The following is a 21682-nucleotide window of genomic DNA, read 5'->3' as shown; positions in this document are numbered from 1 at the left end:
TGCGGTGCTCTTGGATTGGTTGTCAGTACGGATGAGAGCGCGCGTTGTCTGCTCTGCGGGACCACGAATTCGGCAACGCGAAGTCGATGAGAATATTGCCGTTGCTTCCGGTGGTGTTTGTTCTGTTGCTTCAACCTTTATACGGAAGCTCGGGGTGGGAACTCGATGACCGGTGCTAGAGGGCGGAGGACGAGTCTTTGTTGCCGAGTATAAAAGGGGGGGCACCAATGAGTCTTCTTTCAACAACGCCACGCAATGACGTTCGGAAGATAGACCGTTTCTGTATGCTGAAGAAATCTAGAAGTGAGCGTGAGAGGGCTTTGTGCTTCCTGAGACTTGGGAAGGACGATGTCAGCCCGTTTGCTTTCTCATCGTCCGCCAGTGGCTTCTGTGGTGTGTCGTTGAGGAATACCCCGTGAACACTGTCCTGGATACCAGCCTTTGTCTGCTGTGGTAGACTTGATGTGACGATCGTTAGTAGCCGTTCCCGAAAGAACAGGGCATACGGTGCGGTTCGCATCTGCCTCTATTCGCATCTACCTCTGGCAGACGAGAACGGGTTCGACCAATATTTTGCTCCATCTAGTTACGTGTGACTTTGGCTACTATCCATATCACTCTGGATACAGGCTTTTGCCGCGAGCCTGTGTACTCCAGCAACGGCGTGGCGATGACTGACCTGGACCACTCAGGCGTGGGGGAAATAGTATATAAGACGGTTCCTTTCTACCGTCTCAAGAAATTGAGCAATCAAAGCTGATCTCACTATTTGCTTGTTTGTCCGTAGAGTGACCCTGTCTCGCAATGCCCTATCACCATCTTTCGAGGCCAACTTAGCCGTGGTGATGAATGCTTGAATACTGGTTGTAATACCTATCCTATGACGGACGCCAGGGGAAAGAGCTAAAACCTCAAGTTCTTAAGTGTTACGCTTAACGTTCGGAATGAAGCATAGCGCGATGATGCATGAGATGGGATTTCTCCGTGCAGTGCGTGAAGCTTAAGCCTCAGACGATGATCATTGTGCTGCGTTCGTGCTGACAACGGCCTGCTGTTGAACTCATTTATAGATGATCTGAGAGGCTTCTCGGCGCTATCTTGAAGGGCTTGGTGTCTAGCATAAATCTTTTTCCGGAGTATAAGAGCGTATCCGCACGGAAAAGTTCACCTGCTCCGCCGCAAATGAAAGGTTCAACTGAGGATTGTTAAAAGTCCGCAACCTGCTCTTCATCTCAGCCTGCCGGAAAGAAACACCGTTCTACTAGAACCCATAAATGACTATGAGCCTCTCCGTAGTCGCATTGTGCGTCTCTCGAATACACGCCAAACGGCTGGAGCGAGGGACAAGGCGTAGGCAGCGACGATTTTGGAAATTGTAGTGGCACCTCTTCTTCAACTCTGGTTATGTCCACGCGGAAGAAATCAAGGCTCAAACAACCAAATGTTCCCGACTCCTATTGCTTAGATTTCAATTCATTTGCCATGCGACTGGGTCTTATATAATATTGGTAAAACCCTTTGACCCTCGTGATTGAGGAGGGCGTCCGGGTCGGCCCCACTCCGACTCCCGGAGCCGGATGGTGGTCGGTCTGCCGGATCATGCCCCGAAACATGTCAGTAAGCTGCTACAAAGTCGCTTTTTTGTCGAATTAACATAAAACTTCTCCATCTTTTCGTACAGTTAAACCCCCGCAATTAGCCACGATGAAAACCGACTCACTGCGTGGCGACAGTATCCTGCTGATGAGTACCGCCGGCGCTGATCGGATTCCTTTCACGAACCTTGCTATTCCAGCCAAAAACTCTCACTCCTTTGATTGTGGTAGACTCCGGATTGTGAGTGAGATCGACAGCCAGTGGTTCGGTGGGGAGGGTATGCCTCGCGTGTACGTCTAGTCCAGTGGACCGAAAGACGTGGCCTGGTCTCTACGTCTGGAACGACCATTTGACCTATATTTCTAATCTTCCTCTCATTCCTGACATTCTTGTTTCAACCGGATGGGCTTGTTGCAGTGCCATCCGTCCAAGATCGAGATAAGGGAAGACGGCTGTCGGTTCACTGATACTCACAACAAGTTCCTTGTCAGCTTGTGAAGATTGCTTCTAGACCGGAGTCGCGGTGCTATCTTTTTTTGATTGTAATGAAGCTTTCGGCTTGAAGTGTCAAGTTTGATGAATCCCGACGAGCGTTTTTGACAGCTGTGGCAAGTACGCTTCTAAGCTGTGTGAAGGAAAGACCATCGATGATCAAGATGATGAACATGTCCAAAGAAGAGTTCTGTTTGTGTGACCAGGCTATCGCCTGACAGTAGATCTGAAGTTGTGCGGGAAACTATAGCCAAGTACGCTGTCATATGGATTAATTCTGACGTGCTACCTACTATCATGTCCTCAACGTCAAGATTAGGTAGTCAGTCGGTTCCTGCGTATCTTTCAGCGTGCTTGCTTCTCCCACCTCAGTTACCAAAGGAATATAAAGGCAAGGTCTAGATCTGAACGCTGTTACTGCAGCCAAATTCCATCGAACTCAGTCAACGCTAGTTCAGCAAACCTATCTTTGTGGCTTCTGTTACCATGTCGTCATCTACTGCCAGATGTCTCATGCGTGGAATCTTCAAAATATAGCTCAAAAGTCGACCATGTGGAAGTCTTTGGTGTCTTGGGTGTATACAGATATGGTCAAGTGGATTATACCAACGAAGACAGCGCTGCAGGAAGGGTTCAGGGCACACTCTTAGCCCAACATGCCGGAATCTCTGTGATCTCTTGATGCTGGCGTTAGCTAAGTTCATTTCGGAAAATGAGAATGCCAGATGGTCACATGATTCTTTCAACAACAACCCGCTGACCGATGTCGCAGAGCCCTTGATATACCAGTATTTAGTTTGCAAACAACTCCAGCTTTCAGGCTTCCTCTGTATAAAATAGGCTTTCTTATGCATTTACAATTTGTGAGCCAAACAATGGAACTGTCTGGTTGGGGTGTGAAGTCTGGTAGGCAGCTAAAAGCCAGTTCCATGTATACCCATTCACCATCATCGCACGCTGCGTCGTAGCCGTGTGTCCCACTCTGACATACTCTTGGCTTTCTCAATCCTATCCGTCTATTTCTGCCGCTTTGTGTTTATTTGGGAGGTAATCAACGAAGACTGAGTGTAAGAGACTGACGCAAGGTTGATCATTACCCAGGCAGGGATTGGACCGTGACTTGATGAGACGTAATTGCGGGTTCACAGGACTGAGTGATGGAGAAGCAGGAATGGAATATGATTACATTGGTTTGATTTCTCTTTGAAGTTCTTAGTTTCTACATTTATAACTTTCAGAACGGGCTCGTGGTAGATTTGACATTGCGCAGTTCGTGGTTGCTTCAAGATAGCTTGGATCTGAGGTCTTGATGACTGCCGTCTTCCTTCCCTGACGAGCTTGAAACTTCATTTCACTGTATAACCCCATTTCTTTTGAATGGATCTCGAGTGTAATATAGGTGAATGTAAAGTTTGCACTGTCCTTTTCGTACCTGTTCTCACCACGGGCATTACTGCCGGGGGATTCCCCTCCCTATTTAAAGCTTCTTGTTAAGCTTCTTTTCGGTGGAAGCAGGACAATTGGTCTTTCGAGCGTGATTGGAGAAATCTGGCAAGAATCTCGCGGAGCCCACGAAGTCGGTATACACGTTGTTGCTGGTGGCTCGAGAGGTGACCACGGCATGACCGGAGCAGACCGCGTGCGGAGATTAACCTTCAGTATCTCATGCGAGTGACACATCAAATGTCTCCAGACTCTACTTTTGGTGTACTGATCGACCTAATAGACGACAGATGGTGACGTGTGAGTCTGAGCATTATGTCTTCCCAGATGTACTCTTGTTCGTCACCCACGGCCATATACCGTTTTTGGCTCAGAATCTCTGCGGCACTGGATTGCAAACCGTGCATTTGGTTTAGGAAAATCAGAAAATATGGCGAGGTTCTTGTTAAATAGGGCATCCGCGATAAGGAAGCTAAGTAGACCTCGAACCCTCATCTTCGGCAAGGGCTTCCTATACCTCTGGCAGTATATATTGATGCCCGATTTCCTTGTACTTCCAAAACCTCAACAATTGCGAGTGGAAAACTGTTGGTGATATCGTTTTCATCTTTGGACCGAGTGACTTGTCATGAGCCAACCTCGGCCACCTCTACTAAGTTGCCTGAACGGACCTTGTCCATGCGTTGTGTAAGGAGACAGCCATTCATATTGTCGTTCAGTGGCAGTTTTGTCCGTCTCGTATTCATGACGACATAAACCACGCCTCAACAAGGTTGAAAGGAAACCTCTGAGATATCCTGGAGCGGCATTTCACGAGGTAAATCGGCAGGCGATAAGTATGGGTCATGTAAGCAGCAAGTCCAACAACGCCATTCATTTGCGTGTGGCTTGAGTGAAAGAAGCGGTGCAAATCGGGACTTAAATATCTTAGATCATTTGAGTGTGAGATGAGGACTAGGTACAAGTGCTTCACGAAGTCGAAGGTCCTAGTCACACCCTCCCCATCTCCTTCACACCCTTCGTCAACCACATCTCTCTATTTGCAGTTGCAGTAGACGCTAGAGATAATCAGCAAACCAAGACACCAACACCAGCTTAGGACACTTACTTGGACTGAGCAACACCGGGGCCGGAGCATCCGTCATACGCGCCATTTTGGCTCGAGCACTGTCGAAGCATCAGCAACACACCCAGCAAGACCTTCTAGGTGTCCAAACTCACAGCTGCAGGGCACTCCGCCTGGCACTGAGTCTGGGTGGTGTAAACCTGGCCAGTCCAAGCCAAGACGGCAAGGGGCGAGGTGATGAACAGCAGAAGCGCGGAAGATCTCATGGTGACAGATGGAATAGTTTTCGATATGATTTGGAGGAAGAATATGATTTGCGCGTGCAGGATGAAGACTATCTGTCCGAACAACGACGACGAACGACTCCTATTTATCAACGCCATCGGAATTCCCTTCCCCGAGGAGATCTCGTAAACTCCCCAAACTCCGCAAAGATGACCCGTATCAACAAAACAACGATTCATGCCGCCAGCCCCGTCCCACGTTTCGCCATTTCCATATTCACAATAGCCCGAGCGGTGTACGAATTCCATATAGTAGAAGGACTGAAAGTCCATCTCCTCGGGGAATAGGGCGGATCCCATCCAATATGACGGGAAGCTAAATTTGTGGGAAGAAGCCCACATGAAATACCGAACGCGACACCGAGCGATCCGATTGATGCGTTGCTGGGGGCGTCGATCAAAGCCGTGACTCGTCTTATTTTCTTGAAGATCTTTTCTTCGCAGGTCTTTCTTTGCAGTTGCAGTAAGCGCTACAGAGGTAATTAATTAGCACAACGCTCCATACTACGAAGGCACCAATGCATAGGAGATGAGAGGCTTACTGGGGGTTGTCGGGGTAGATGCTGAGGGTGCAGTTCAGGAAATCATAAGTAAAGCTATCACACTAAATTTCCCCCAAAGCCAACATTATCAGTCAAATTCCGTGAGAGAGATCTTGGGCTCGGCTGGATGTGTGTCGTTACTTACAGATGCAGGGCAGGCCTCCTGGCACCCATTGATGTTCTCGTATGCCCCCACGATAAAAGCCGATGCGGCGAGGGGGGAGGCGATGAACAACAGGACGGCAGCAGATCTCATTTTGGCGTATTTTTGAGGCCGTTTTGCGTGAGGCGATATGATGCAAAAGAATGTAGTAACGAATGGAAACGAGTGTTGGGATGGCGACGAGAGGATGAAGACAACGAAGCTGAGAACTACGCATCGCAAGAGACGACTTCTCCTCCTCTTATCTACCAACTATCGAAGCCCATTCTTACAAAAAAGCGCAAACTGAGTTACTCCTTAATCTACCTATTGTTAGCAACAAATCATGCCCCGTCGTGATTGCCGTGCGAGCGGCGCCACTCTCTCGACCCGGCCGGCGAAAAGCTGGAGTAGGTCCCGATAAAGGGGTCCGGCTCCCACACGGCAGGCCGGCTCCCACACTAAACACGGAAGCTAAATATATGGGACGACGCCGGACCTGATACCTGGCAGGTCCGATCTGACGTGCGAAAGCGGGAAGGATGATCGGATGGCGACAATCTGTCGTGGTTCTGATTGTCCCTGCAAGACATCGCCGGAGGGGCGGCTGGCAGGGTTGAGCTAGGATACGTGATGACGTCTCAGCGGTTCTATAATCTTCAAATTGCCTTTAGAAATTCTGCTCTCGTCGCGATACTTGACGTTCGTTTTGGCAACTTTTCTAGAGATCTTTGCAGGACTCCTGGCGACTCATCGAGGGAGGTAGAGTCGCGATAAGGCAATGGCTATGCCGAGGACTCACTGTATTCGAGGCGCTGGTGCGGGCTCCGCTTGACTCGTGCCTCTGCGGACAGCCCGCGGGTTGTGGGGACGGGAGCATGCTGTGGGAGAATGAGACCCGGGGACCGCTAGATCTTCGGGGCTGGTTTCGGACCCCGGACGTGATCGTGGAATGGCATCTTAGACTGTCAATGTCGCCGCTGGCGCATATCCCAAGCTTCACTTCTTTGGCCGTTGCAGAGGGTATATAATTTCTTTGGCGGAACACGTACCCGCGGGGCTCTTTCAGATGTCGCGATTTTGGTGTTAGATTGGGCGCAGGGAAGGGGGTCCCGGACGCTAAGACGAGAGTTTGAGCTCTCCAAAACATGAGGATATAAGCTTAATTTCGGGCAATCACGACATCTGCAGCCAAGACCGGAAAGCCATTTGGGCCTAGACGGCCATCTCATCTTGCTCCAGACGACGACGAGACATCAATTTCCCTCAGATTCGGGGAAAAGGCCGTTGCTGAGGAGGCCTAGCGGAATAAGGGAGACGACTCCCCGGGCTTCTGATGTGGTGGACCAGGTTCGGACTGATGGCATGGAGGAGAGAGTAAGGCATGTCATCATGCCCAAAAAATATTGATTTAGACATGGGCATAAAAAGAGAAGCTTAGCCCGTGATTTATCTTGCATGCCGAGCTAACTTTCGTCGAAATATATATCTGCCCCTGATGCTCAGTTGGGTCTTAGTTGGAGAGTCGGTCAGCAGAGGACCTAAGATCTTATAGTCAGTGTGGTTGAAGACTCATATAGCATCATAATGGCTCTAATCAAGCAGTTTCGTCAAAATGGAGTTGTGATGTTTTCCTTGTGTCTCTAGGTACCAGACCTGACCTGAGGTGATTGAGAATTGCAACTCCCAGCCAGTCTTTCCTTTGAGGCCATTGCTGTCTTGTTACCTTCGTATATGCTATGGAAAGCTCTCATAGGTGACAAAGTGGTGAATGTCGTATGGGAACGAATACGCAGGATGTATTCACAATAGCATGGTCTGCCAGTCCAGGCTCACCTCGAGCTCACCTTGAGATTCTGCCCACTTGTCACTCCTTCCGATTTGGCAACAGCGCAACGGGAACAAACCCATCACTGCCACTTGAACAAATCTTTTTGCTTGCCTTTGCCCTTGGATCACATACTACTCAGGTGCCCAAGGAAACAACGACAGCAGCTTGAGGCCTCACGATACTCACTCACCTCGACCTCCGCTTCCTCTCCCCACCTCACCCGACCTCCTCAGACCCTTCCAACCGCTAAGATGTGCATCATCATCTCGACCCTCTACGTGGAGTGCATGCACAAGCACTACCAGAACACCTTCAAGTGCGCCTCGGCCCGGGGAAGCTCCCTCTTCCAGTCGTCGCGCAACTTCACCCTCGAGCGTACGATCCACCTGCCTGACCAGCAGCCGAAGCAGATCCCCCACCCCCTCTGCGATGGCAACATCAAGAAGGCAACCCGCCCCGTCACCGGCCGCTGCAAGACTTGCATTCGCGAGGAAAAGGAGCTGAAGCAGTTGCTTGGTAAGAGGCTATCGAGATGTCGCTGACGCAGAGGGAGAAGCTGGAGCTAACGATGGGTGCAGAGGACGCCCGCCGTGCCCGGGATGCCGCTCCGGACGATGCGGTCACCGAGAAAAATGCTCGGAACAGCGTGCTTGGACTGCAGCAGCTCGTTGCGGCTACGAAGCGTATGGATCTGGACGATTGAGTTGGTCGCCTCAGCAGTGTCGACATCGGAAATCCATGTCTACGATAGACACCGCAACGTTCGCTTACATGTTAGCGGGATAATTACGGAAGCTTGTGATGTTTCGAGGGGCATCGAGAAATATCGACAACTCAATGGCCTTGGAGTGGATGCGAAAAAGGAGAATTGGATTTCACGATGGAGTTGGGAGTTGGCAGAAGCAAGTGTGACACGGAGGAAAAACGCGGGGCATTATGGGCCGGCCTCTCGGGGCAGGGGCGGGTTGGATGACAGCCCCACATGGACTTTCCATTTGCAGAGCCAGCTTTTCGGGGCAGGCAGGACCGGCGGCGACGGTGGGCAGCTTCCGTTGGAGACTTTGAAGGCATGGTAGGCGTTGGACCGACCCGAGCAGAAGGAAGGAAGGAGGGGGATCGGCGGTCCATGCTTTTTTTCGGGTGGCTCTTCCCCTTTTCCAGCCTTTATTGGCTGCTCCCCAGCCACTGGCATTTCTGTCATTCGGACACTAGCAACCTGCCACCTTCTAGAGGGACACTAATGAACTTACAATGCGCATCTTTGTGCTTCTGGAACGTGACTGGAGTCTTGGGGTTGAGCTTGATCTAGGTGATTGAATGGTTCGTCGAATGGAGATGGACTAGTTCCCAGCGCCATGTTTTGGGCCACCGATGCATGTTGCACAGTTCTTCAGAGGGGACCTGAGGGGGAGACATTGGGAGGGTCCTGATGCTGATGCAGCATTGGACCGCACCTGACACCTGGGACCATTGGGGGCGCTAGCGGCGAGCCATGCGTGTTTGCACGAATCCAATGAATGATACGTGCCCCCGGTCATGTCATGCTGATTGATGCTGAGGTGGTGGTGTTCTCTGTAAGGTACATACCTTGCCTGTCTGCCATGCCTGGCTAGCGAACCGCATGAATGGAAACGCAAAGCTTGCATGCAACCAGAACCAGAGCTGACATGTTCGTCCCGTCGAGTTCATGCCAGCCAGCCAGCAGCGATATGCGATCTGAAGGGTCCAATAACACATGCGTGGGTTCCTGGGGCATTGAGGGTGCAGGCAGACAAACTCAATTGCTCGAGTAGATTGATTGATTGTCCAGGGGCGTGGAGGGAGGAGCAGAGATGCAAATGACGAAGTCCACGTCTCGCTTCCCGTGGAAAAGATAAAATCGGTACCTTCCCTCCCCTGCCCACCTCACCTAGCTCCTGCATCTGGCCAAACCCACCCCGCCCACTCCTCATCCACGCGCACTCACACTCAGAGGTAGCAAGCACGCTGCACGCTGCACCTCCCTGGTACCTACCCCGACCTCAGGTCGCAGCGATGGATGGATCCTTCCCAACACCACCAACAGCACTCGACATGCGCCTGCACCAACACGATTATGGGCACCACCACCAGCAGTGACACCGACACCGACACCACACGGGAGGTGCGCCTTGCCTAGCCTCGCCCACCCCATCCTCCCGCCCCGTCTGATGTGCCCATCCCATCCAACCGCCGCCTGCCCATACATCATACCCTACGTACCCTTAACCGCCAAACCTCCATCTTTGCACCATCACCATCGTCAGTCCAGTACCATTGCTTCTTCTGCCTGTTTTGCTTTCCATAACCGTGTTATCGCCATCACAGTGCATCCTCACCTTCTTGCATGCGTAATCAGTAATCCGGCCCCGCCCTACCGCTCGAAATGGCCAAGAAGGCGCGCCAGAGGATCAGCTACGGTATGTCTCTCTGCCACTCCCGCTGCGCCTGTGCTGTTTCGCTGTCGCCGCTCGTATGCTGCCGCCGCGCTTGTCGTCGCATCAGCCCCGAGCCCGACAACGTAACCCCGCACGTCCACGCGGTCGAGCGCATCAGACCTCTGCAATCGCGAGATTGTCGTCTCTGCCGTGCTCCCACCGTACATCTTGGCAGTCGTGCTAATCGTAGACGTCCCGGTAGTCCTCGAGCTCCCAGCTGGCTCCCAGGGCGGCGGCCACAGACTCGGCGTCAACGGCCTCGCTGTCGACAAGGACAATGGCATTCTGTAAGCACCCGATACACGATTCCAAAGCCTCGAAGCCCACCTTGCGTCGACAGGCACTGACGGGCTCGCTCCGATATGTAGATACTCCGGCGCCCGCGACGGCGTCGTCTGCGCCTGGGACCTCGGCCTCGACCTGAAGGGCGGCGCACCCCCGCCCGAGAAGAAGCCCAAGACCACATTTCGCTCCCAGACCCAGGCGCATATGTCCTGGATCAACGACATTGTCCTCGCAAACAACAATTCCGCCGTCGTCACTGCCTCCAACGACCTCACCGTCAAGGTATGGCGTCCACATTCCGAAACGAACGATAACGCGGCCAAGATCGGCGAGCATGCCGACTACGTCAAGTGTGTGGCTACACCCCCAGGCGGTTCGGTCAACTGGGTTGCCTCAGGCGGTTTCGACCGCAAGATATACCTATGGGATCTCAACGGCGGTGGAAAGACTCTCGAGATTGATACCAAGGGTGATGAAGTCGCTGAGAAGGGTTCTATTTACGCTCTGAGTGTCGGCCACAACATCATGGCCAACGGCGGACCCGAGTCGGTGGTGCGCCTTTGGGACCCCCGATCTGGCCACAGGGTTACCAAATTTGTCGGTCACACGGGCACCATTCGCGGCATCTTACTCAACGAGGCCGGCGACAAGGTCCTGACTGCCAGTTCTGACCACACCATCAAGCTGTGGAGTGTCACGGCCGGTCGTTGCATGTACACGTTCACAATGCATGAGGACAGCGTCTGGTCACTCTTTTCAGACGACCCTGAGCTGGGCACCTTCTACAGCAGTGATCGCGCAGGTTTCGTAGTCAAGACGGACGTGCGGGGAAGTTTCGAGGACATTGACGAGGGCCTTTCGGTTGCTGTCGCGCACGAGTCTCACTCTATCAGCAAAGTCGTCGCTGCGGGAGACTACATCTGGACGGCGACAAATACCTCATCCATCAACAGGTGGTCTAATGTTGATACTGGCCCAGATCTGCAACTCCCTGAGGCATTCAGACGGCAGAGGGCCGCTTCGACGGCTTCGAGACCCAGGCAACCTTCGAGCCCGCCTCCAGCGGATGCCTCGAAGAAGGAAATCTCGCCAAGGTCGATTTTGAGAATCTCCAACACGGCAGCTTTCCCTATTCCGACCAATCCTCCCCCCGAGACCGTTCCTGTGGCAGGCGCAAATGCTCCGCAGGGAACGGAGCCCATACCCATAAACCAGAACCCCGAAGAGACCATCGAGGGCCAATTCGGACTAGTCAAGCATAAGCTTCTGAATGATAGGAGAAGAGTCTTGACGCTGGATACGGCAGGCGATGTTCTTCTCTGGGACCTGATAAAGGTGCGTGGGCTGGAAGGAAGTTAACTGCAACGACTAACTTGTGTAGTGCGAGCCTATTCAAAGCTTTGGCAAAAGGCATCTCGAAGACGTCGAACCTGAGATTAACACTACGGAGGCAGTTGCACCGTGGTGTTCCATTGACATCAGCTCCGGTAGTCTTACGGTTGTCTTGGAACCATATAATTGCTTTGATGCTGAGATGTACGCGGATGAGCTGACTTTGGAGGAGCCTATCGAATTCCGAGAAGACCAGAGAAGTAAGATTCACCCACATTGATAACTGATGGATGCTAACCAGTTGCAGTTAACCTTGGTAAATGGGTTCTCAGATATCTCTTTGCTGGCTTGATCGACGAAGAGATCAAGCGTGACGAGGCGTATCGTCAAACTCTCAACGAGGTGGTAGAACGTAAGCTGGCAGCAAGCCGTGCCAACCCGCCATCGTCAATAGCCATTCCCACTGGCTCTCCAACGTGGGATGAGAACACGGGCACTCCCCGAGCAAATGGCTTGCAGTACCCGATGACTCCCGGCATGGCTATTGGCCTTGCTACACCTGGCGCAGGGGGCAAGCTTCAGGATGTTCCCGAAGGAGTTGCAACCCCTGCTAGCCCCCTCGACAAGAAGTCATCCCAGTTCAGCCGTCCGTCTACGGAGAAAGAAGACTACTTCACTAGTGCTATTGGCCCCATAGAAGGTGCTTCAAAGCCTACCGCGGCGCCAGCCACGCCTGCAACAGAACAACCGCCTGCTGCTGATGCCAAGTCCGACGCAGATTCGAAAGAGAAGGGGAAAGACAAGGATAAGAAGGACGAGAAGGACAAAGAGAAGGATGCTAATGGAAAGGGCCCCAGTACACCGTTTGGCAAGAAATTCCGCATGGGGATGGGGATGTCCTTCGGAAGCAAGAAGATTGGACGTTCGGCTTCTACAACAGCGCCAGAGAAGCCTGCTGTCGTTGACGAGAAGGCAGAGGAGTCTGAAGCATCGTCGACACACGAGAAGGAGGTTGACGACAGTTTCTTGGGGGCTATCCAGAAGATCCGCAACGACTACGACAAGTCCTTGACCGAGAACCCGGACAAGCTTATTGAGACCAAGATTACGCCAAGCCTGCCCAATGACACGCCTGTGTTGAAGCTGCCTCCCGGAACGAAAGTCGTCCTTCAGGAGGAGACGACCGGTGGCAGCGCCAACATCTACCAAGGAACCGTGGAAACGATTGGTCAAGGAACTGACCTCTTTGAGGAGCGGGGCCCGATGTGGCTCGGCGAGGTTTTGCTTCAGAATCAGATTCCACCGAAGGAGCCTGTGAAGGTTTCCTTCGTCTTGCAGCCGTGGCAAAACAGCCTGCCGGATATTGCGTCCACGGACGGCAACAATCGCCTTAACGCCAACAGGATGCTCCGCGTGAAGAAGATCCTGGCATATGTCGCTGAACGCATCGAGACGCCTGTCGAGAACCCCGAGCCAGACGCTCTCATGCCGCACGAGTACTTGGAGCTTTACTGCAATGACCAGGTAAGTTGGTTTGCCTTTGTTAAGGCTGGATGTTACTAACAATCGCAGTTGTTACCTATTACCATGACCCTCGCAACCCTCCGCGCCCATATCTGGAAAGGGAGTAGCGATGTCCAGCTTTACTACAAGGCGAACGGGCGCAAGGAGATCCCGAACCCGCCACCTGAGCCTGCTGCAGCCCCTGAACCCGAGCCGGCCCCCTCGCAGGGCACTGAGACGCCTCCGAATGCGACAGCTTAGGCTCGAGGCCATCCGCAGAGAGGGAATTGTGGCTCAAGCTTCATTCGGGCATAAGCAGCCCGGCGTTTCTATGACTTCTATCAGCACGGGTATTAGGCGTTTTTAGTAATGTACATAGCGGAAAAGTTGGCAAGCACGGCCTCTTTGGCAAAGTGCTCGTATCATACAAGGCGGGAGGCACGTTGAGTGGCCTCCAATGCATATTCATTCCTTGGTCCGCAACCACCAGGTCTCCTCCGCCTCACAGCACCGCTCCAGTAAGCGTATTCGCCGCGAACTGGTAGCTTCCCAAGAAGATGGCACCTCCGATGCTGATCCACATGACTCTCGGTCCTATTCCCGCAAAGAAGGGGCGGATGCCGTGCTGTCGATAAATACCCCTCAAAACGTCTCCGACCTTTTCCTTCTCCTTGCTCAGCATGACCCTCGTCTTGAGTACATCCAGCGGCGTCGTAATTCCCGCCGCGGCCGCACCGGCGACACTGCCGTACAGCGCGCTCTCGACCGCAGAGACCTCGTATTCGGTCTGCTTCCCGTCGAGCTTCCAGTTCTTGTTCTGCTTCCTCTCGCGGCCCCAGCGTTTCAGCCGCTCCCACAGCGGGAACTGGATGATAGTGAAGGGCACCTCTCTCAGGACGGTGATGCCCCAGCCGCGGTACAGCTCGCGCCACACGCCGCCAAGCCCCGCGCTCGTCGAGTACAAACTCAGGATCCCCCGCAGCGCAGCGGCGCTGCTACCGCCGTGCTGGCCCGCCTGCGCGCGCTGCTTGACCACCTCGGTGGGCACGCGGATGGCGCAGGCGGCGACCTCGCCGAGGGACGCGGCGAGCATGTGCGAGACGGGGTCGGTCCACTTCTTGTCGCCCGCGGAGGCGAGCTTGCGCTGGATGACGCCCTTGGAGCCCTCGTAGGTGCAGAAGAAGAAGGCGGCGCCCGGGGCGGAGCCGACGAGGGCGGAGCCGATGCCGCGGTAGATGCCGGTGAAGCCGCCCGAGGGGAAGAAGCCGGCGGAGGACTGCAGGCGGGTCTTGAGGGTGTCGAGGGGGAAGAGGGAGAGGTCGACGGTCGTGCCGGCGAGGGCGCCTGCGAGGAGGGCTGTTGTGAAGGGGGGGTTTGCGGACGACATGTTGAGGTTCTTTGGGGGGAGGGGTTTTTTCTGTGTGTCGCGTGCTCGGGCGCGGGGGAGCTGGTTTTCGGCAGGATCGTCGAGAAGGACGGGAGATTCGTGGGGTGGTGGTTGAGGAAAAGGCCCGAGGCCTGGTTGGAGGTCAAGGTCGCGTCGTGTTCATCGCTCGTGGGAGGAGGGGGGGGGAAGTAAGTGCAAGCTGGCGGCGGGCGGGTTCGTTGTCTGCTGCGCTATCGCCGTGATATCGGAGCTCGATCGGTCCCCTCCTCGGGCCTCGTCCCCTGTACGTAAGGGAAAAAATATCGGCAGGGGTCCTTCTGAGCAAGGTCCAGCTCGGGTGCTGCCTCGAGCGCCCGGGAAAGCTTTCGTCCCACGCTAGCTTCGCAGCGTTGATTCGCCAATTGCAACTGTCAAGCTTCACCATCCCACTTTGCCATTTTTCAACTTCACGATCCCGTCGCGATCAGAAACTCCCCGCCGACGACCACGCACTTCCGAACCACCACCTACCTCACTACACACGCCAGCACCCATACAAACACCACCAACGATGTCATTGCCAAAATGTCGTCCCTCATCACCCCATCCCAGCTCCTCCACCCGGCGGTCCCGAAACACATAACCTTCCTCGAGTTCTTCAACGTCGTCCGCGCCACCGCGCCCCCGCGCTTCCCGCACGCCCGCGTCGTCCAGCCCCGCCGCATCGCCCTCGCCGTCTCCGGCGGCCTCGACTCCATGGCCCTCGCCGCGCTCTTCAACCAGCTGCGCGAGGTCAACCCCCTCATGCGCATCGCGGACAACCCCCTCTCCAAAATCACCGCCGTCATCGTCGACCACGGCCTGCGCCCCGAGTCCGCCGACGAGGCCCAGGCCGTGGCCAAGGAGCTCCGCGCCCTGCGTCACATCCAGCCCGTCGTCGAGAACGTCGTCTGGAAACAGCTCGGCGTCGAGGGCGACCCCGCGCAGGCCCCGAACCTCGAGAGCCTCGCGCGCAGAGCCCGCTACCGCGCCATCGGGAAGGTCTGCCGCGACCGCCACATCGAGAGCGTGTTCCTGGCGCACCACGAGGACGACAACTACGAGACTGTCCTCATGCGCCTGCTCGCCGGCCACGGCTCCCGCGGGCTGCGCGGGATTGCACCGCAGGCGCCCATACCAGAGTGCGGCGACATCCACGGCGTCCACGAGTCCGGGCACGTCGACGACCAGGCGCTGCGCATGCCGATGGTCTCTTTCCGCCCCTCGAAGCGCGACTGGCATCACGTCCGCGCCGAGCTGCACTCCGAGCTCGACCTCGCCCTCTCCGCCGCCGAGCTGCGCGCCGGGCTGCAGCTCGGCTGGCACGAGACGCCGTACGCGGAGCAGGACCCTGTCGCGGCCACGGCCTCCGCGAAAGCCAGGGCCAGGGCGGCAAGCAGCATCCGCAACCTCGCGCGCATACCCATCGAGGACGCGGGCGTGATGATCTACCGCCCGTTGCTGGGGTTCAGCAAGGACCGGCTGCGCGCGACGTGCGAGCGGCACAACATCCGCTGGTTCGAGGACCGCACGAACGCCGACCCGACGCTGACGCTGCGCAACGCGGTGCGGCACATGGTCAAGGGGCATGCGCTCCCGCGGGCGCTGCGGAAGGAGAACGTGCTGCGGCTGTCGGCAAGATGCGACGCGCGGATCCGCGCGCAGGAGGCCGAGGCGGAGCGGTGGGTGCTGCGCGCCGTGGAGGGCGACTTTGAGCCGAACGTGGGCACCCTCGTCGTCAGCCTGCCGTCCATGGCCGTGCCGCCCCCGCGACGGAGACATGCTGCCAAGGCGAGGCGCGAGGCGCGGATATCCCACCGCCGGACCATCGCCGCGCTCATCGTCCGCCGCCTGCTCTCCTTCGTCTCCCCAGACAAACCATACGCCCAGCTCTCCTCCCTCCAAACCGTCGTCGCGCGCCTCTTCCCCGCCCTCTACCCCTCCCCATCTCCCTCCCCGCGGAAGGCATTCAACCACGCCGCAGTCCTCTTCCTCCCCGTCCCGGGCTCCTCCCCTTCAAAATGGTACCTCGTCCGCGAGCCCTACCCCTCCCTGCAACCGCTCCCGTCCGTGACCCAAGTCACAACCAGCGCCGGCGTCAACCGCAACTTCCCTCAATTCCCGCCCGGCCCTCGCCCGGGCTGCACCTGGATCGACGCCAACGGGCACGCCACAACGCTGCCCGCCAACGGCCTCACGCAGCTCGAGTTCCTGCACCAGCTGCACCGCGAGCCGCTGCCCGTCCCCGCGCACGCCGGGCCGGGCTGGCACAAATGGCGCCGCTTCCAGCTCTGGGACGGCCGCTTCTGGGTCCGCGTGCGCGGCCGCGTGCGCTCCGTGTTCAGGGTGCTGCCCTTCTCCGCGCAGCACGCTAAGGCCTTCCGCGAGAGTTTGGGGAGTGATGAAGAGAGGGTCAGGTTGGAGGGCACGCTGAAGCGATTTGCGCCGGGGAAGGTGCGGTATACCCTGCCCGCGCTGTATGCGGTCAACAGGGACGAGGATACAGGGCAGGAGGTGTTGAGGATGCTGGCGCTGCCGACGCTGGGCGTGCACTTGCCGGGGATGGAGCGCTGGGTCAAGGTCGAGGCGAGGTATCGAAGGGTGGAGTGGGGTTTGTTGGATAAAGGGGACGAGGAGCGGTTTCGGGGGCTTGTGGAGGTTGAGAAGCCGCGTAGACGAAGGACGACGAGGAGGAGGAAGAGGGTGGCGGCGTCAGGGCCGATGGATATGGAGTTTGGGAGAGAGGCTGTTGCAAAAAATGATACCCCCTTTGCGCGAGTGCGTGACTGGTTCAGCGGGATGTAGCTGGACACATGGCTTATGAATATAGGTATATATGAAATGATTTATTTAGACTAAAAGATATTGAGGGTCATGATTTTGCCCGGTATTTCGCAAACCCCCCAACCAAAAAAGACTCCAAATCCTGAATTGTTAACGACTGGTATTATTCATATGATATGCCGCATTCTCATGTCTGCTTCTTCATCCAGCATATTTCCCGCATATCTGGATACCCCTCCCCTCCTTGCGTTCATTTTCTCGTATGCAATATTACGGAACAAGCCTCAACTCCTCGAGGCAGTTCACGCCGGACCGATGATGAGCTCCTCGCTGCCGCTTACACTTTTCAGCGTTGCGGAACACGTCCACGCTTGGCCCTTGTGCGCCTTGACGGACTTGGGAATCTTCGTGTGGCTGTCAAACTTGACCCCTTGCCCGCGGATATTGATGTCGCCGCTAACGCTCGTGGCGTCGATGGCACCCTCCCACGAGGCCGGGTAGACGATCTTGAGGCTGCCGCTAATGGTGTCGTGTACGGATTTGAGGTGGCGCATGGGCGGGGGCGCTGCCACTGCCTGCCTGACGGATGATGAAGAGACCTCGGTGAGAGGAGGGCTGCTTCTCTTTGGAATGAGGTCGCTCCAGCGGCGGTCGGAACCCGGGAAGTTGCGGTACGGGTCGCGCGCGCCGATGGGGATGAAGGGGATGTTGGGGATATGCGGGATGCGGGGCATCTTGGCGGGGATGTCAGGGACGGGGAGCGGGTTGGTGGGGATGTCGACGGGGAGGTTGGGGTTCGCCCTCTCTTTCTCCCTCTCGCCGCGGGAGAGCGTCTTTGTGATTTCGACCCAGAGGGGTTCCAGGACGGTGACGGCGATGTTGGCCGACTTCGTCTTGGTCATAAGCTCGGGCTCCGCCGCGGTCGTGGACGGGAGCAGGCTGAGGTCGTAGACTGGGAGAAGGGTGACGCCGATGTCGCCCGAGATGGATTCAATCACGGCAGCGGTACTGAAGGCAGCCCAGGCGCGGATCATGCCGGATTTCGTCTCGATGGTGGTGATGTAGTTGCGCGGTGGGATGACGGTATCGGGCTTGGCGCTCTTGGCGGCCTCGTCGAGGGGCTGCTTGACGAAGACGTCTCCGGAGACGGAGGAGACCTCGAGCACGGCAGGCAGCGGCCGCGACTCGAGGACAGGCTTGGGTTGCACGGCGGCGGCGATGTCGCCCGATTCGGAGCGAATCTTGAGCGAGTCGAAGAGGGGCCAGCCGCCGGCGATGTCGCCCGAGATGGTGTGCACGACGATGTTACGGGCGTCGAGGCGGTAGGCAGGCGTATCAGCGGCGGTGCCTCCGGGGACTCGGACGTCGCCGGCAAATGTACTGATCTCGAGGGTGTCCTTCACGGAGACGGCGAGGTCGTCGACGAAGCGCACGCCGAGGTGGAGCGCGGCGAGCGTGAGCTGGTTGAGCTCGGCGTCGGCGGGAACCCAGACGGTGGCCCGGATGGCCATGCACGGCTGCGAGGTCTGGCTCCATTCGATGGCGACGGGGGCCTTTACGCGGAGCTGCTGGATCTTGGCGTCCCACTCAATTTCGACGTCCAGGCGCTCGTCGTTGCCGACGACCTCGACCTCGACGGACGGGCCGGGGCTGTCGGAGAGCTGGCGGCGGACGACAATGTCACCGGTGATGTCGGGCCGGTAGCCGCCGTGGGAGGGCTGCTTGCCTTCTTGGACGGTCTGGAGGACGCTCAGCGATTTGGACGAGTCGAAGCCGACGTCGAAGACTCTGGTCTCGAAACGGTGCTCGTTCTGGGCGCAGGCGGACTGAGGTCGCCAGGGGAGAGGTCTGGCTGGGCCGGAGCCGGGCTGCGACGGCGTGGTGGGATTGGAAGGCTCGGCAGGAGCTTCGGGCCCATCTTTGATTGGGAGGCCGGTGACAGGGTCGAAGTTCTTGGCGGGCTCCTTTGAGGGAGACTAGGTGTCCGTTAGATTGAGAGACAAACTTTTCGATGAAAATAGAAAACAAAAGTCTTGGAAAAGAATGTCACCTACCGAGTGGCTCACGGTCCCGCTCAACATACTTAAGAAGCCGACAAAGATGGAAAACATCAACAGGGCGAAAAGCACCATCTTCAGCGTCCTTCTCGACGCCCACGGGAACCTCTTAAGTACCCTGTCCTTCCACGGCAGCGGCCTCTCGTCGTCTTGGTAGGGCTCATCGCCCCCCATGCTTTCGGGGTCGCGGCCCAGCAGGTGCCGCGCTTCCTCTGGGGCCCCCATGGCTACTACGGGGGAGAAGGTCTGGTAATTCCTGAACTCTCTTGGGGATGACGACGATAGCGGCGACGTGGGCGAGGGCGTGTAAGCCGGCGGTGCCTCTCGCGGGTTGTTGAAGAGGGATGGCGTATGGGAGAAGAGGCTCCTTCTTGGGTGTGTCCTGGGAGTGCGCAGCGGGGTGTCGGTGGACGGCGAGTACGGCGTATAAGACGACGAGCTCTGGGCGTGGGAGGTGTACGTCGTCGTGTGGGACGGCGTGGCTACGCTGTCGCCGATGGAAGAGAACCCGTCGTCGTAGTGGTAGTCGTCGTTGTCGATCGACGAGGTACCGCGATCGTACGTATGCGGTGAGGTGTTTAATCTCGTCTCTTCCCTGGCCTCGCTGTCCTTCTTTGAGGACTTTTGCTGCTGCTGCTGCAGAGAGGGATCTTGGACGAGGACGTTAGGTACATGCGGGACGCCGGCGGAGGTGGGCAGCGTCGCGTCGGTGACGTTGTCGGTGGTGTGGTCACGACGATGATATTGGTGTTGCTGCAGCTCCTGTTCCTGTTGCGGAGGGTAGAGGTTGTCCGCTGACGACGATGAGCTCTGGAAGTAGCCGTCTGTGGGCGACAGGTGCACGTCGAGGTCGTCGTCCGGGACCTCGAAATCGGAGTCGTCGGCGGAGTACAGGTTGTCGGAATACGGGGCCGGCATGGCGACGGCAACAGCCCAAGAGCAGGGCCTGTTTCTATTTGTGTACCGTTTCGATCTTGCCTCTCTCCCTCTGCCTGACTGCCTGACTGCCTGTGCCTGTGTGTCTGTGTGTCTGTGTGTGTACCTTACCTTCAGATGGTTTCTGCTTTACTACTACGCTCCCTGTTTCTTCAATGCCGGGGTCACAGCTTATTGCAGCTACTGTTTGAGCTTTTTCGCTGGGCTTTTGAGACGGCAGCCCCTTACACCCACTTCAGAAATTCGTCCCAAAACAAACTGCGACGGTAACCTCAGGGTCTGAACGGTCAGTCCCGTCTCTCACACCTCCTTTGACAAGAGGTTTGACAGGTGCTGAATCGCAACGGGCTTGGCTGATACGCGCAGTGTCGAGGGACGGGTAAAACGGACTGCCAAGACCAAAACGGCACGGCTTCGACTTCCTCGGAGAATTTCTTGTTGAAGACGGCTTAGCTTACAATGCGAATTGTAATTGTGTAAGAAGGGAAAACAATGCGCGCAAGCTGTCGTCGTAAGGCGGGGTTCGTTGCTGGTGGTGATGGGAAAGCAGAGGAAGACGACGATAGTTGCGTGTTCCAGCGTTGGCAGGTACGTAGGAGGGGAAGTTCGGGAGGGAAGAATGTAAGAAAGGGAAAAGAGTCGGCTTAGAGATACAGCGGCGGCACGGGCAGGACCGTTGAATGAGGCGGCAAGTCCATTCCCGTTCCTTCTGCGGCTAACCGGCGTCGACATCGGTCAACCCAAACCCAACCACCCGCCGTGCGATTGCGAATTTACGAGCAGAGATAGCCATGCAGAAACACCCCCGGTCGGTCATCCAGCCGCGACCGCCGAAGACGCAAGACACACTACGCATACCTTACCTTGGGACTCGCAGAAAAATTACGATAGCAGCAGTGTTTGGTTTTCCCACCGGCGCCTGTACCCGATACGGCGACAGCATGTTCGACATGACTGCTGCAAAGGAGGGGGCGACTCGTCAGCCTGCAGATCAGGGAGATATGAGACCGCGTACCGACACAGCGGTGGACGGCGGAGGCGGGGACTCTTTGTCTTAGCAAGACGGGCCCCGCGATGCTTGACTTACGCAGTAGCACCACCGCCAGAAAATGCTTGACTCCTGCCGCCTGCGAATACGCTGGTTTGGTAGGCTTGCGTGATACACGCCTGTGCGCCCAAAACGAAACAGGAAGCTGGTTAACGGTAGCATCAAACTCAATTGGACAGAGTTGGAGGGGTGGAGCAGGGCCGCGCCCGACAGCAACTGTGAAGAGGCACGGAGGGTACTTCTGTCAGATTGTTGGGAGAGCGGTCGACTGGGATTGGATGCCTACGGCAGGAAGAAGCTGATGTCTTTTGGTACTCGTCTGTTTTCTGTCTCATTCTCTCACAGTTGACATTTCTTCGCAATCACTTCGCAAGGTGGTGGAGGTGGACCATCTTCACCCCGATATTACGCTGACAAAAGTTCCCATGCTGGCCGCTTCGGTTATCGCTCCGAGCCGGGGTCGGCCGGCCGGCCATACAT

General features: G+C 56.3%; 6 protein-coding genes across 6 annotated transcripts; 3 read left to right on the top strand and 3 right to left on the bottom strand.

The window, feature by feature from the left end:
- Window positions 1–5296: 5296 nt before the first annotated feature.
- Window positions 5297–5679, bottom strand: CGGC5_v010121 (uncharacterized protein; the record flags this gene model as incomplete). Its single annotated transcript, XM_032021158.1, has 3 exons — window positions 5297–5351; window positions 5424–5485; window positions 5569–5679. 3 exons carry the CDS (start codon window positions 5677–5679, stop codon window positions 5297–5299), a joined length of 228 nt encoding a protein of 75 aa, XP_031881863.1.
- A 1968-nt stretch (window positions 5680–7647) lies between these two features.
- On the top strand, window positions 7648–8099 carry CGGC5_v010120 (uncharacterized protein; the record flags this gene model as incomplete). Its single annotated transcript, XM_032021157.1, has 2 exons — window positions 7648–7912; window positions 7975–8099. The coding sequence occupies 2 exons, from the start codon at window positions 7648–7650 to the stop codon at window positions 8097–8099; spliced, it is 390 nt and encodes a 129-aa protein (XP_031881864.1).
- Window positions 8100–9800: 1701 nt separating this feature from the next.
- On the top strand, window positions 9801–13233 carry bun107 (UBP9-binding protein bun107; the record flags this gene model as incomplete). Its single annotated transcript, XM_032021156.1, has 6 exons — window positions 9801–9834; window positions 10055–10139; window positions 10221–11472; window positions 11519–11729; window positions 11777–12993; window positions 13042–13233. 6 exons carry the CDS (start codon window positions 9801–9803, stop codon window positions 13231–13233), a joined length of 2991 nt encoding a protein of 996 aa, XP_031881861.1.
- Window positions 13234–13474: 241 nt separating this feature from the next.
- On the bottom strand, window positions 13475–14359 carry CGGC5_v010118 (putative mitochondrial carrier; the record flags this gene model as incomplete). Its single annotated transcript, XM_032021155.1, has 2 exons — window positions 13475–13566; window positions 13612–14359. The coding sequence occupies 2 exons, from the start codon at window positions 14357–14359 to the stop codon at window positions 13475–13477; spliced, it is 840 nt and encodes a 279-aa protein (XP_031881862.1).
- A 564-nt stretch (window positions 14360–14923) lies between these two features.
- Window positions 14924–17182, top strand: tilS (tRNA(Ile)-lysidine synthase; the record flags this gene model as incomplete). The annotated part of the gene is made up of 1 exon (XM_032021153.1): window positions 14924–17182. The coding sequence occupies one exon, from the start codon at window positions 14924–14926 to the stop codon at window positions 17180–17182; it is 2259 nt and encodes a 752-aa protein (XP_031881734.1).
- A 281-nt stretch (window positions 17183–17463) lies between these two features.
- CGGC5_v010116 (uncharacterized protein) lies at window positions 17464–20136 on the bottom strand (the record flags this gene model as incomplete). The annotated part of the gene is made up of 2 exons (XM_032021152.1): window positions 17464–19137; window positions 19216–20136. The coding sequence occupies 2 exons, from the start codon at window positions 20134–20136 to the stop codon at window positions 17464–17466; spliced, it is 2595 nt and encodes an 864-aa protein (XP_031881733.1).
- Between the last annotated feature and the right edge of the window lie 1546 nt (window positions 20137–21682).

Source organism: Colletotrichum fructicola, assembly GCF_000319635.2.
Source record: "Colletotrichum fructicola Nara gc5 chromosome Unknown KSG_Nara_v1_contig05, whole genome shotgun sequence".
Lineage (NCBI taxonomy): Eukaryota > Fungi > Ascomycota > Sordariomycetes > Glomerellales > Glomerellaceae > Colletotrichum > Colletotrichum fructicola.
This window is presented reverse-complemented; position numbering and strand designations above follow the sequence as displayed.